We start from the raw sequence: 13,781 nt of genomic DNA on the forward strand, positions 1-13,781 counted from the left end.
GCGAAATATGAGCTTGACTTGTGTTTTTGAGCTGATATTATGGTAAAGTTATCTGAAAGATGGGTGTCAGATGTTCGAACAGGGGTGCAATTTCAGTGCTTGCCCTAGGCGCTATTTTCCCTAGATATGCCTCTGTTGCCATGAGGGTATGAAGAGGGACATGATCTCTGTTGGCTCAACAGAACCAGAAGAGGAGAGAAATAAGGATATAGGCAAGATTGTGTTTAGCCAAGGAAGAGTACAGTAACTGAGCAACACGAATTGCTTTTATGAAGCCCCATCTGTTTAGGGGTGGTAGTATTCACCTATCAAGGAGGAATGTGGTATTAATTTGAAGGATATGCCAAATTAATTTGTAGAAAGGCCTCTGAAAGAAGGGAAAAAAGCTACACTGACTTCTTCCTATAGAAGAAGAACCAGTGTGGATGTGGAAAATGCATACACTGGAAAATAATGAGAAGGTGGCTTGAGGGTCATCTCAGATGAGGTGGGAGATAGGGGGATGTTCATAAGACAGGAATAGTTCAAGAGTGGGATTGTTAACAACCAATAGGGTGACTCCATTCAAGAAACTTCCTCATATGTGTCTCTTCCTCCATCCTAATTTTTTTTTTTTTTTTTAGTGTAGTTCAGAGATGAGATGAGCTTTGTCAGAGGGACATATGGCTGGTTGTCTAGGCCAGTCACCCTGGGCATTTCCATAGAAAAACTTAGCTATTCCTACCACTCTGGTTTGAACGGATGCATGTTTTACCTTGTTCTTTCAATAAAGTAATGGCCTGTTAAATTCCAGTTATTGGCTTCCACATACAAAGACCCTTTGATAGTGCAGACAGCTTTTCTGAGTAAATGATAACTAACTATAAGATTTGTTCATACTCTTCTGAAACACCAGGCTACATTGGTCTCTCTCCCTAATGAGTGGATAGCTTATATGCAAATCTACAGATCAGAAATGCTGCAGGAAGTTGTGGCTTAGTAAGAAATACTGGTGGGAATATAGATATTAAAAATGTAGGTGTAGATGGCGGATTTATTTTAGCCTTTAAAAGATAAATATTGTTGTGACCTTTTTTATCCATTGAAATCAGAAGGATGTTTATATGTTGTAAAATGCAATCTTTGTGGTAATGTATATTTTTAATGCTGAGTGTTCAAGCTGGTTTCAGAAAAGGCCAAGGAACAAGAGACATCATTGCCGATGCATGCTGGATTAATGAGAAAGCCAAAGAATACCAGAAAGAAGTCAATATGTGCTTTATTGACTACAGAAAAGCCTCCAATTGCATTGACCATGTCAAGTTGTGGAATATCCTTAGGAAAATGGGTGTCCCAGATCATCTCATTGTTCTCATGAGAAACCTGTACACAGGACAGGAAGCCACAGGACAGACGGAATATGGTGAAACAGACTGGTTCCAGATCGGCAAAGGCGTATTCAACTTACAGTATATGTTGAACATATATTGAGAGAAGCTGAATTGGAAGAAGATGAGCATGGTTTTAAAGTTGGAGTAGGAAACATCAATAACCTGCACTACGCTGATGACACATTCTAATAGCTGAGAATACAGAATGTAAAGACAACTAAACTTATAACAATGGGTACAGCAACCAGCCTCAGAATCGATAATGAAGGCATTGAAGAGGTGGATAGCTTCTGCCTTTTAGGATTGACCATCAACAGCAAAAGATCCAGCACTCAAGAAATACACCGTAGACTAGCACTTGGTAGGGTTGCAATGAAGGCCTTGGAAAGGATATTTAGATGTCGTGATGTGTCTATACCTACAAAGATTAGAATAGTCTGGACAATTTTTTCCCCCGTGACTCTCTATGGATGCGAAAGCTGGACTTTGAAGAAGCAAGAGAGAAAAAGTATTGATGCTTTTGAACTTTGGTGCTGGAGAAGACTTTTGAGGATACCATGGACAGCCAGGAAAACAAACAAATGGATCATAGAACAAATCAATCCAGAATTTTCACTCGAGGCACAAATGACCAGGCTCAAAATATCATACTTCGGACATAGTAAGCCCCAGCTCCCTTGAGAAGTCCATAATGCTGGGAAAAGTTGAAGGAAAGAGAAGAAGAGGACAACCAGCAACAAGGTAGATGGACTTGATTATGACAGCAATGAATTCACCACTGTGAGACCTTAAAGGCCAAGATGATGACAGATCATCCTGGAGATAATCTATCTATGTGGTTGCTAAGAGTCAACACCAACTTGACAGTACTTAATCAATCAATCAATCAATCAATCAATCAATCAATATTTTTAAAAATATTCAAAATGCTTACAAATGATAATTAAACCAATTTTTCATTTCAGCAGTTGTCTATCATGCTTGATGTGTGACCACATCAAATGCTTTCAATGGGAGCTACCTAGAGATATTACCACCAAGTGCCTGTGACAAAAGTTTAATGGTCCAGTCCTGAAACTTACTTCACCATCACATAAGTGATTAGACTGGAACATACAGTGGGCTTTGCCAATATGATGTTGTTTTTTAAGGGGAAATGCCAGTACAAGCAAAATGCTCATCATTAAGATGTGTGGGGTGTATTTGTAAGGAAATCTTGTATACTGCAAGGACCTCTGGCATGCAGTGCATCTATTGTAGGGATGTGCAAATTGATTTGGGTACAAATTGATTTGTACCCGAATCTAGCTGACAAATCACAAATCACCCCTGTGGTCCATTGGCTAGATTCAAGTAGAAATCGAATTGCGCCTGATTTGATTTGAATCGATTTGAGATCCTCCTCAAATAATTCCCCAAGATTCCCAGCTTTCAATAAAATAAAATAAAAAGCTAGGCTCTAGCCCTTGTAGAAGTAAAGTTATGGAGCAAAATGTATGGTCACTATTTTTCAAGTGTTTGGATTCTTTGGTGTATAATAACTTTCCCTCAATGAAACCCTATGAGGATCATTACACACTTTCATTTCTTCTATTCATTTTGACTGTCTTTTTGAAAGTGCCAACTGTCAACTGCCATGTGCCAACTATACCCCACTCCCACCCGCAAGGAGGTGGGGTACTACTCCACCACTCGCTCTGGGCCACCCCAGCGCCCCCCAAGTGCAGTTATGGGGCTGCTGAATCCTCCATTACACCTTATGGGGAAAAACCTTAAAGATGTGTAAACTTCAACAAATCACCAAAAACCAGCCCTCTGCCCAAATCCTTTGAAAAAATTCTGGTCACTAACAAAAACAAACAGCACAGTAAAAAGCTAGAATAGTCCATATATATCATAGAAGTCCACAAACCAGCATGCAAAATTTCAGAAAGGATCAGAAATCAAATTTTACTTACATGTAAGCACATATATTGTTCAAAAAGCAACCAAAGAGAATCATTTGCAAAGAAAGCTGTGCTTCACTTGTCACTCAAGTCAGGACTCTAAACTTGATCATCAGCTTAAGAAGCAGATGATCTATCAGCTGAGGAGCCCATGCACAGATAAGAGTTAGTCAAGTCCTAATGGTCTATACAATTGAAACCATTATGTTTCCATAGCCATGAAAGGAACAGGAACATCAAAAGATGTCATTACCGTACACCTGAAGTTGGCATTTTTCATCTCAAATATGCATCACTTTATATTTGCCAACACTGAACCTTATTTGCCATTTTATCGCCCAGTCACTCAGTTTGGAGAGATCCTTTTGGAGCTCCTCATAATCTGTTTTGAATTTCACTACCCTAAAGAGTTTGGTATCATCTGCAAATATGACCACCTTGCTGCTTACCCCAATTCAAGGTGCTGATTATTACTGTTAAGGCCTAAACAGTTTGAGACCAAGGTATCTTAAGCACTGCCTGATCCCAGGGGTATCTACCTTCCTTGTAAGATTCTTGGGCGGGGGGGGGGGCTTTGCTCAGGACAGGGACCCTTTGGTGGTGCTCCCCAAGCTTATGGAACTCCCTCCCCAAGGAGAGTCATAGCTTTCCTGATTATATTATGTATATATCACTACTATATTATGTGTATTATTATGTATGTAAATTTTGGTCTATGACCGTAAATAAACATGATTGATGATTGAGAGTCATAGCTTCCTCTTTTGGTATTTCATAAGATACTGAAGACCAGTTTATTTTTCTGGGCCTTCAGACTCTAAATTCAGGAGAGACATGCTGTTGTTGGAGGTACGCCTGTCGCTCATTCTTTCTGGCTTCTGGTCTGTCTGGTTTATTTTACTGCTGTCCTCTGGTAATTATGTTCTATTGGCTTTTTAATGCCAAGTTAATGCCAATCGATTAAGTTTTTATCGATTCATGAACCACGGGGTCGTCAAACAAAAGGCAGTTTTGAAATATAATTATATAAATATAAATAAAACAACGCAAAATAAAATACCTATTTTGGGATATTTTGAGGATGCATAAGAGGGGGGCAGCAAAAACTGCTGCTTTCCTAATTCTATGTGCTTCTTTTATTAAGATGGATGAAACAGCAGTTCTGCCAGATCTCAAGTAAGAAGGAAGCTTTTTCCATTACAACTGAGGAATGCAAGTCTCCTCCATTCAACCCACCCATTCTATTACATTGGGATAAGGGCCACACATAACCTGTCCCTAAGTTTTATTAGTTGGTTAACAACAATAAAGTGAAAGTTATTGTTTAAAGCAATCTGTAATTCAGGAAAGAACTTACAGTCCTTGTTTGCAGTAGGCTTTTGTGGTTGGCTTAGTGAGAATTACAAAGGCTCAGCATTTTTCTGGATTTGTACCTTGTCAAAAGTCTGATGTTATCTTTCTTTTACCCTGCCTTTGATGTTCTGCTGCTCTCAGAAATTATTTAAGCTGCTCAGTATTTGAGATCCTAATTCATGTTGAGTGAAGTACATTCAAACATTCATAAACAGTATTTGTGAAATTACATAAATTAGAGTAAAAAATAATTGTTGTTTTAAACACTCATTGTTCACAGGCTGAATTGCCATACTGTTTTCAGTTTCCACAATGTAATTTTGCAACACTGTCAACTATTCATTGTATAGCTTAGAAATATTTGTCATGCTCAGTTAGCTGGCAACCAACGCTCTGAAACTCTGTAAAAGACTCTGAAGGGCATTAAAGCTACAGAGCCAGGAGAATCTTGAATGTACCTCTAATGAAAAACTGGTTTTGTCCAAGCATTTAAGAATCTACAGAGCAAACACACAATGAACCTAATTTTTGGTGTTGATAAAAATAACACTACCAGGCTGCATCTGTAGCTGCATATTTTATACACTGTTTATATTCCTATTAGAAAGTGGACATAGATTAATATCATATCATCACACTAATTAATTACAAAATTTTAGCATAACTGAAAAGATTTGACATAACTGAAGGTTCCAGTATCAATTATTTAGCAAAAGTGGTTCTGAAAGTATAACAGCTCAAAGTGACTTTATGAAATGACTCTTTTCAGTTAACGCTGTGTCATAATAGACAACTATAGTTAAATCACAAATTGCACATATGCTGCATTGTATAGGCTCATGAAGAATGGAAGATGCTCATGTCTAGCTAAATAGCTGCTAATATAGTGCCACTGTAGTTAAGGCAAAGTGTAAAAACTGAGTTCCGCCATTATAAGTCTTGAGCATTCTATCAGTCACACAATCCAAACAATCTCGAAACAACCTGAAATGTGGCATGAAAGAATAAGGTGACAAGTGCCACCATCTCTTCATGTAGTAGCGTTTGAGAAATAACTAAGATGTAGAAATTTTAAAATGGAACCTTAAGAAGCTGATTCCACTTGCTGGCAAACTATATTCAGCAAAAGATAACCAACTTTTCTTTTATTTTTATTATTTTCTTTCTCCTTTAAATGTGTCAAGAAATTCAGGTCCATAGTGGAAAATATATATATTCAACAGTTCTCAAGTTATTATTAGCCTGTGAAGTCCCCTTAATATCAGAGCAATCAAGTGAGGCATACATTGTAGCACATGGCAAATGGTATGTTGCTGCTGGGAAGTGTCAATACAGATAGCTGCCACTTTCCCTAACACTGATAAATTGCGAGGCTGTTCTCACATGAAGGCAAAACTGGGCTAGAGAAGCCCAGCCTGGTTTTGCCTGCGTGTGAGAACTACCAGGAGCCATGCAGCTCCCGGTGGCAGCGCAGCAGAAAAGGAGCCCTGGCTGTTATCCTGGGTTAAGGGCGCAAATGCACCATTAGCCTGGGCTAACTGGTTGTGTGTCGGTGCTGCACAGATCCATGTGGCACCCACACACCAGCAGTCTCCCAGCCAGCATCAAGGCACTCCCCATAATGCACCTTGCACTCGCATGGTGCATTATGGGAGTTCCAGGGGCCTCCAGCCCCCAAACCTCCCTGCTGCTGGCAGAAGCCAGCAATCATCTGGGCACGCGATCCACCCAGCAACAAGGAGAGCATAGTCTACAGGGGAGGTAAGTTTTTCGAGGCTTCCTCCCTTCAAACCTTCAAGCCCTTTTCACTGATAATGAGAAAGGGTTCTGGGTGGAGCAAATGAATCACCATAACAAGCTTAGAAATGTGGCTAACTTGACCTTCATTCAGAGCAAAGACTGCTGACTCAGTCTACTGGGTCATAGAGTACATACAGTGCCTGAGGCGCACATGTCTGCATTACATCAAATAAGTGATGTTTATGCTGTTGTCTTCCACATAATAACATAACAACAGCCCTGGTGGATCAGGCTGAAAGCTTATCTAGCCCAGGATCCTGTTTCACACAGTGGCCCACCAGATGCCTCTGAGAAGCCCACAGGCAAGAGGGGAGGCATGCCCTCTTTCCTGCTGTTGCTCTCCTGCAACTGGTATTTAGAGGCATCTTGCCTCTGAGGCTGGAGGTGGCCTATAGCCACCAGACCAGTAGCTATTGATAGACTAGAATTTGTCTAAGCTCCTTTTAAAGCCATCCTTGATAGTGGCCATCACCACATCCCATGCGAGATAATTCCATAGATTTATGGAATTATGCTGTGTGAAAAAGTACAAGAGAACCTCACAACTCATGAGGGTTCCCATTCCTTGCCTACTACTGTAATGAAACTGTGAATAACAAGGCACTATTCCTATGGAGAAAGAAGAGTTAGGTTCTGGAATGCCCCCCAAAGTTGTAAAAACACTACCACCACCACCTCCAGAAAGGGCAAGAAAACTACTGTAGTGTGCTCCACGGAGTCTCCTGCCCAACAATGCCACCCAAAACTGGGGGGGGGGGATTGTTTGAAAATGCTTTTTATTAAGAAAAGAGGTTAAAAAAATGCCAGAAAAATGGCAAAAAACTTCAAAAAGGGTACTCTGACTTGCTCCGTGCTGTCTCCCTGTGCCCTTCTTGTACCCAGCAATGCCCCCCAGACCGCCAAATGCCTCCCCAAACTGAAAAATTGTGTATAGAATTTTTTTCTCAAAGAAATGAGCCCAAAAAATGACTCTGGGTGACAAAATGGAAGACGGAAGTTAGACATGTTAGTGACTTTGGCAGTTACTTCTGGCCTTCTAGGAACTGCGGATTTAACCAATTAGACACCCACAAATACATGAAACCCACCAATACGTGAAATAGCATCCTCATATAACAAGGTTCTCCCGTACTTCCCTTTCTTGTTCCTAAATTTCCTGGCCTTCAGTTTCATGACCCCTGGTTCTAGTGTTATGTGTGTGAGAGAGAAAATGCTCTCAATCCATTTACTCTACATCATGCATAATTTTAATAATTTTGTAGATCTGTATCATGTCTCCCTGTAGTCACCTCTTTTCCCAACTAAAAAATCCCCAGATGTGGTAGCCTTTTTTGCTCCAGGCCCCTGATAATCTTGGTTGCACTCTTCTGCACCTTTTCCAGTACTACAATTTCAAGATATGGTGACCAGAACTGCACACATTACTCCAAATGTGGCTGCACCATAGATTTGTATAAGAGCATTATAATATTAGCATTTTTATTTTCAGTCTCTAGCATGGTGTCGTGATGGGAAGGATTTGAGGGAGGACTAGGCCTCACTTGGAGCAACTGTTGGGAGGGTAGGCCTTTCCTAATAAGGGGGAAAGCCTAGGAAAATCAAAACAGAAGGACTAGTCCAGAGAACGGGGCAGGAACTACACTCACAGCCACCAGCAGAAGCTTTATTCTGTTTAGTTGTTCAGTCCCAAAAGTACCCTGAGTAAGCAGCTGGCTGAGAAGCTGCTGGGGAAATGGGAAGCCACTGCTTGGAGGCTGGAGACTGCAGGAAGATTCTTGCCTGTGAGTAATAAGATACGGACCAGTTTAGTTAGACATGTTATTTTCCTTTATATATTGCTTGAATCTGAACCCTTGTTGGTGAAGTGTGCTACTATTCACTTTGGGTCTGCCTTAGTCACACACCTCTGGATGGAGGACTAGGAATGTTCAGCCTTTTTAGGGAGGATGCTGTCACGCTCTCCCCCATCAGGATTCTTATATGGAGAGAGTGGTTTGTCCCATTTTAAAATAAAATGGATGGTGGCAGCCTACTGTGAACCCCTTACAGCCAAGGATTCACCCCAGTGAACTCCCCCCTTATCCTCTGGCTCTGGTAGGAACTATGACACATGAAATTTGCCTTTTGCACAACTGTTGTGCACCGAGTCAACACTTTCAAAGAGCTGTACCCCAGACCCCCAAGATCTCTCTACTAGTCAGTCACTGACATGAGTGTATATGTGGAGTTGGGGTTTTTTGCCCCAATGTGCTCCCCTACAAGACCCTTCTGAAACCAGCAAGGAAGTGACTTCATCTGTTTTCATCCATGCTTACCTCTTTTCTAGTTATATGCAAGGCATGTGAACCCTTATAGCGAGGTTCCAGGGGCGTACCAAGGTTGGAGTGGGCCCAGAGACGAGATTTTTAAAAGGGCCCCTCACAGTATATTTATACACAACGTTCAACAGTGGCAACAGCCGCTGCAGGGATGCTGTTATGGAGATGGATAGGGCCGGCAGCGAGCCAGGCAGCGAGCAAGTCATTTTGTTTCTGTATAGCAAAACTGAATGTCAAAATACCTTCTGTTCACAAACCGCATGTAATGGGGTTTCCCCCCAATATAAATAATTGTACTACCTCTAAAAACAACAAGAAAGCACTAAGTGAATTCAAAAGTTCTATTCGCTAATGACTATTACTGTGTTTGGGCCAATTTTTCATGCATGCAGCTTGACAATGGAGCACAGTCAGACTATTGTATTAAAATGGTTCAAAGAAACAAATATTTTTAAAAGCAGAACAAAAAAACCACTTGTCCAAAAGTGGGTTCTGGCTCAGTTTGTAGTCAATATAAATTGTCATAGCTGGTTTAATTTCAAATTGGTCTTTATCTCAGGATGGTATGCAGCAAAAATGGTTGAGGGATACAAAATGTTTAGAGGAAATCCCTTTGAAGGTGGAAAGGTTCTTCTGTATGTAGTAGTAGTCTGTTCCGAAAGAATGAACAAGTCAGGAAGCCAGCAGGCACATTAGATGGGGGAGGGGAAGGTCTTACCTGCCCCTCTTGTGTTCTGCTGCTACCCTCTGTGGCCTGGCCCCATCACACAGAGACAGTCTCACTGTTTCTGCTGCTGGTAAAGATCTGCTTGTAGCTAGCAGGGAACAGGAAGTTCCCTGTTCCCAGCATCCCATGGGGGGCGACCTCACACTGCAGACGCCATCTTGAGTGCCCACTCAAGATGTAGCTAGCTGGGAACATGAAGTTCCCTCTTCCCAGCTAGCTACAAGCAGATCTTTACCAGCAGTCGCACCGGGCCATGGAGAGGTAGCGGGGGGCAGCAGCAGAGCAGGGAGGGGCAGGTAAGACCTTCCCCTCCCACCCAAAGTGTCTGCCCACCGGTGCAGGGCCTCTCACAGCCATGCCCTTTGAGGGAGCGGGCTGGAAGACATATGTCTCCCCTTGCCTAATGTACCATATGCCCCTGGGTTGAACCACTTTCTATAGATGTGGCTTGATTCCCAATCCTCCTTCCCATCCTCTAGAAGCCTATTAGGAATTTTTGTTTTTTCTTGCTACCCAGTAAGCCTGTGTACCTGTTAAGGTAAAGTGTGCCGTCAAGTTGGTGTCAACTCCTGGAAACGACAGAGCCCTGTGGTTTTCTTTGGTAGAATACAGGAGGGGTTTACCATTGCCTCCTCCTGTGCAGTATGAGATGGTGCCTTTCAGCATCTTCCTGTATCGCTGCTGTCCAATATAGGGTTTTCCCATAGTCTGGGAAACATACCAGCGGGGATTCCTCTTCTTCTAGTCCTTCCAAATTACTTATTTATCAGGTTATGCCCAAGCCCTTCAAAGGAATGAAACTTACTCAACTATACGACTATGTTGTAAATTGGGCAGTCATTAGATTAATTCTGCTCAAAGAGTAATTAACAACATCTCTCTATCAAGTCACTGCTCAGAAAGTATGTCACTCCCACATTCTGTACAAGGTATAAAACACTGCTGGTGTGTGTGTGTGTGTGTCTCCATGTGTGTCTGTGTGTTTTACACATCGCTGTACTTTACACAACTTTACACAAGATTTTTGAACTTTTTTATACATGCTTGCAGTATAACATACCATTTGTCTCCAAGTATAACAAAAACAAAATGAAGACAAACAATTTATCTGGAAGCACTCACACATCTTTGCCTTGAGCCCAGGGGCAAACAGATTAAATGAAAAACATCAGTTATGCAGAGACAGAGAATATTATTTGGGGGGGGGAATATTAAAAAGTCCATCTCCCACTCCCATCTAGCACTGACATTCAACACATGGGATATGACAAACAGCCTCTTGCACTGACCTGACTAAAACTTGGAAAGGCAGGTAGCTACGTCTGCCCTCAGTTTCCTGATTAAGTGCCGTCAAGTCGGTGTCGACTCTTAGCGACCACATAGATAGATTCTCTCCAGCATGATCTGTCTTCAACTCGACAGTAGAAAAAGTCAGGAAAAAACTTTACCTCCAACTCCAAATGTTTAAACATAACTAGGGAACCCTTCTTCTGACTTTCAGAACCAGTGACCTTAATCATTATATCATAATGCCGATAGTTCAAAACCAACAGGGGCACTGACGTTTGAGTTATCAGTGCAAATAAAAGACAAATAGATATAATAAATATGAGAAACCAGGGAAAGAGGAAACACTATTGCAGTAATTGGAACTGTTTCGTGACAAGTAAATGCACCAGATGAACAGTTTATTTATACTTTGTGGGTCAAATTAATTCTTTCCCAAACATATTGGCCTGATTATTATGTCAGTGTAGCCTAATAAATACCATGATGATACATCCGGAAATGTTTGGGCTTTTAAACATAAAGTAAACAATATACAAAACAATATAATCATCTGGCTTTAGTCATTTGTTCAGAGTTATGCTACAGCAGGCAAACCTGTACACTAAAATAACCAATTTAACTAAAAGGGCTTACCTTGACATGCACCAGTACGGATGTTGGGGATGAAACCACGGCGACATGGTTGAGGCTGAGCAGGACACATCTCACAAGGATGGCCCCATGCACGCCCAATGGTTGCACAACAAAGGGTCTTCGTACAAACAATGCCAGTCAGCTGGCCTTGACACATCTGGTTGCTGACTTGGGTGAAACAAGGCCCTGTTCTATAATCTGGAAATTAAGAGAAAATACTTTAATGCTGCGGAGTGCCACCACCCCCATGTATTTAAAAAGAGCAACTTCTCAATCTGTTACACATATCTGATGAAGTAAACTTTCCCATGAATGCTTGTACCACAGTAAGACAATGGAGCTCTTCTCATGATAACTAAGAAGAGCTCTGGGGCGGACTTCAGGAAGAGCAGGTTACACTTACCCTCCCGCAGACGATCATCTGCCCAGACAATCACCCTCCCAGATGTCCAGCAACTGCTCCCTGCAGCTCTGGGGGTCAGGGTGCAGGGAAGCACCATTGGGTGTTGCCGCCCTCCGGAGGTCCAATAATGCACTGTGCGAGTGTGCAGTGTATTATTGGGATCCTCCCCCTCCCCTGGCCGAGTGTGCTGCAAGCAGTCACAGCTGACCCAGGATCAAATAAATGAGGTTAAGGGAGCATGCACTCCGTTAACCTCCTATTGAAGGGAGGCTACTTAGGTGGGTTTGCTGCCGTGTAGCCACTGGGATCGGGCTCCATCCCGGTGGTTCACACATGCATGCAAAACTTGGCTGGGCTCCTTAGCCCGGTTTTACATGCGCATGTGAATAGTCTCAGTCTCTAGGACAGCATGTTTTTCCTCTTCTTCTTTTTTAATGAAATAAGAACAAATTCCTTATATCTCACCAGGAATTTAAATTCCTGACCTCTTAGTATACCTTGCCTATGTTTTCAGTTAAAAGAAGGGATTAATAAAGATTTCTATCATACAGCATGATATGCATGCATTGATGACTATGCCAGTCTCATGCAGCTTAGCCAAAATTCCAGACACTGTTGTATTTAGCTTATAACAGTTTCCCGTCTGGATCAATATCACTGTCTAGAATGTTGTGTAGAACAAACAATATTTCAGCTGTCTATCAGAGGCAAATTACATGTTAGACTGTAGCTGTGTAAAGTCTCTGATGCATTGCAAGTCACCCACAGGAAGGCATAGTTTGCATCAGAGAACAAGAAGAGTGTTTTATTTCTTCCCTAATCAGTCTCTTTCCCCCTGATATTTGGTGTCCCCGGCAGCTTTTTATCTCACTTCTGTTTGTCTTAGGGGCCTGCAACCCTATGAGAGTACAAACAACCCTGAGCTATGCAATGTAGAAAGGCTCATTACATGCATCTATCTTCATGTACCTTGCCCTTTAATTTATTTATCCTAGAATGGAGGACACGATAGACCTATTCGGACATTATCATAAAACAAGATGCCGTACACAATTACAGTGATGAATGCAGGTCATCATTCATCCCCCTCACTGTGCTCAATCTGCAAGTCCCCATCCCTGTGGTAAACATATCTTATACCAATTTTAATCAGAAAACTCTGACTAAAAAGTATTCTTTTGCAAGTTGTGCTGATGGTAATTGTTGCCTAATGAGGCAACAGCACTCCCAGGCAGGTGGGGCAAGGGGCACAAAATGATCCGCAGGTGCGGTTTATTCCTGCTCTCCGCCCTGTTTGCCACACTTTGCCTTGTTTCATCCACCATGGGATTAACTCTTGGTGCATGAGCTGGTTATTCGCCTGGTTCCCGGTTCCCAAACTGGGTGAATAAGCAGCTCGTATGCCAAAGGTTAATACCACAGCAAGTGAAACAAGGCAGAGTGATGTGGGAGGGGAGAGGAGAGCAGGAACAGCACCAGTGACTCATTTAGTGCCCCCCCATCCTTCCCACCAGAAGCGCTCTAACTGCTGGACCTTGGGGCCCTGGTCCATGACCACCAAGGTCTGGGGGGGGGGCTCCAAATGTCTGGGGGGGCGGCGGCTACAGCCAACCCGTGCCTGCCCGCTGTGGTGAACCTATGTGGTTTTTTTAAAAAATCAAAGCCACCACGCAGCCTAGGGGTGGCTGCCGGGGCAGGGGGGGTTAGCCGAGCATTTGACCTCCTCCTCCCCCACCCGGAGGCGGTGGGGGAGTGACCACTGGACATGTTCTCTTGGCCCAGTGGCTGTAGTGAACTGCGAGGTGTGCCTGTGCAGTTCAGAGGAAGATTGTCTCAAGCCTGTAGGTTTGCTGCAGGAGGCCCCCAAAAGTAGGTTTTGGGGGCCTTGTGGCGGGGGGGGGGGGTGGGCTTGCAGAAGGGCTGGTTCAGGGTAACCAACCA

The 13,781-nt window shown here is 42.6% G+C and overlaps 1 protein-coding gene across 2 annotated transcripts in view; it reads right to left on the bottom strand.

Moving 5' to 3' along the window:
• FBN2 (fibrillin 2) overlaps nt 1-13,781 on the bottom strand; it is a 272,503-nt gene that overhangs the window by 209,410 nt on the left and 49,312 nt on the right. For both annotated transcript variants that reach the window (XR_008317396.1, XM_053301249.1), the window contains exon 6: nt 11,438-11,635. Coding sequence is in view for 1 of the 2 variants with exons in the window: in XM_053301249.1 (XP_053157224.1) it covers nt 11,438-11,635 (198 nt within the window). In the remaining variant the exon portion in view is untranslated. The remainder of the gene's footprint in view (nt 1-11,437; nt 11,636-13,781) is intronic.

Source organism: Hemicordylus capensis, chromosome 2 (genome assembly GCF_027244095.1).
Source record: "Hemicordylus capensis ecotype Gifberg chromosome 2, rHemCap1.1.pri, whole genome shotgun sequence".
NCBI classification, from domain to species: Eukaryota; Metazoa; Chordata; class Lepidosauria; order Squamata; family Cordylidae; genus Hemicordylus; species Hemicordylus capensis.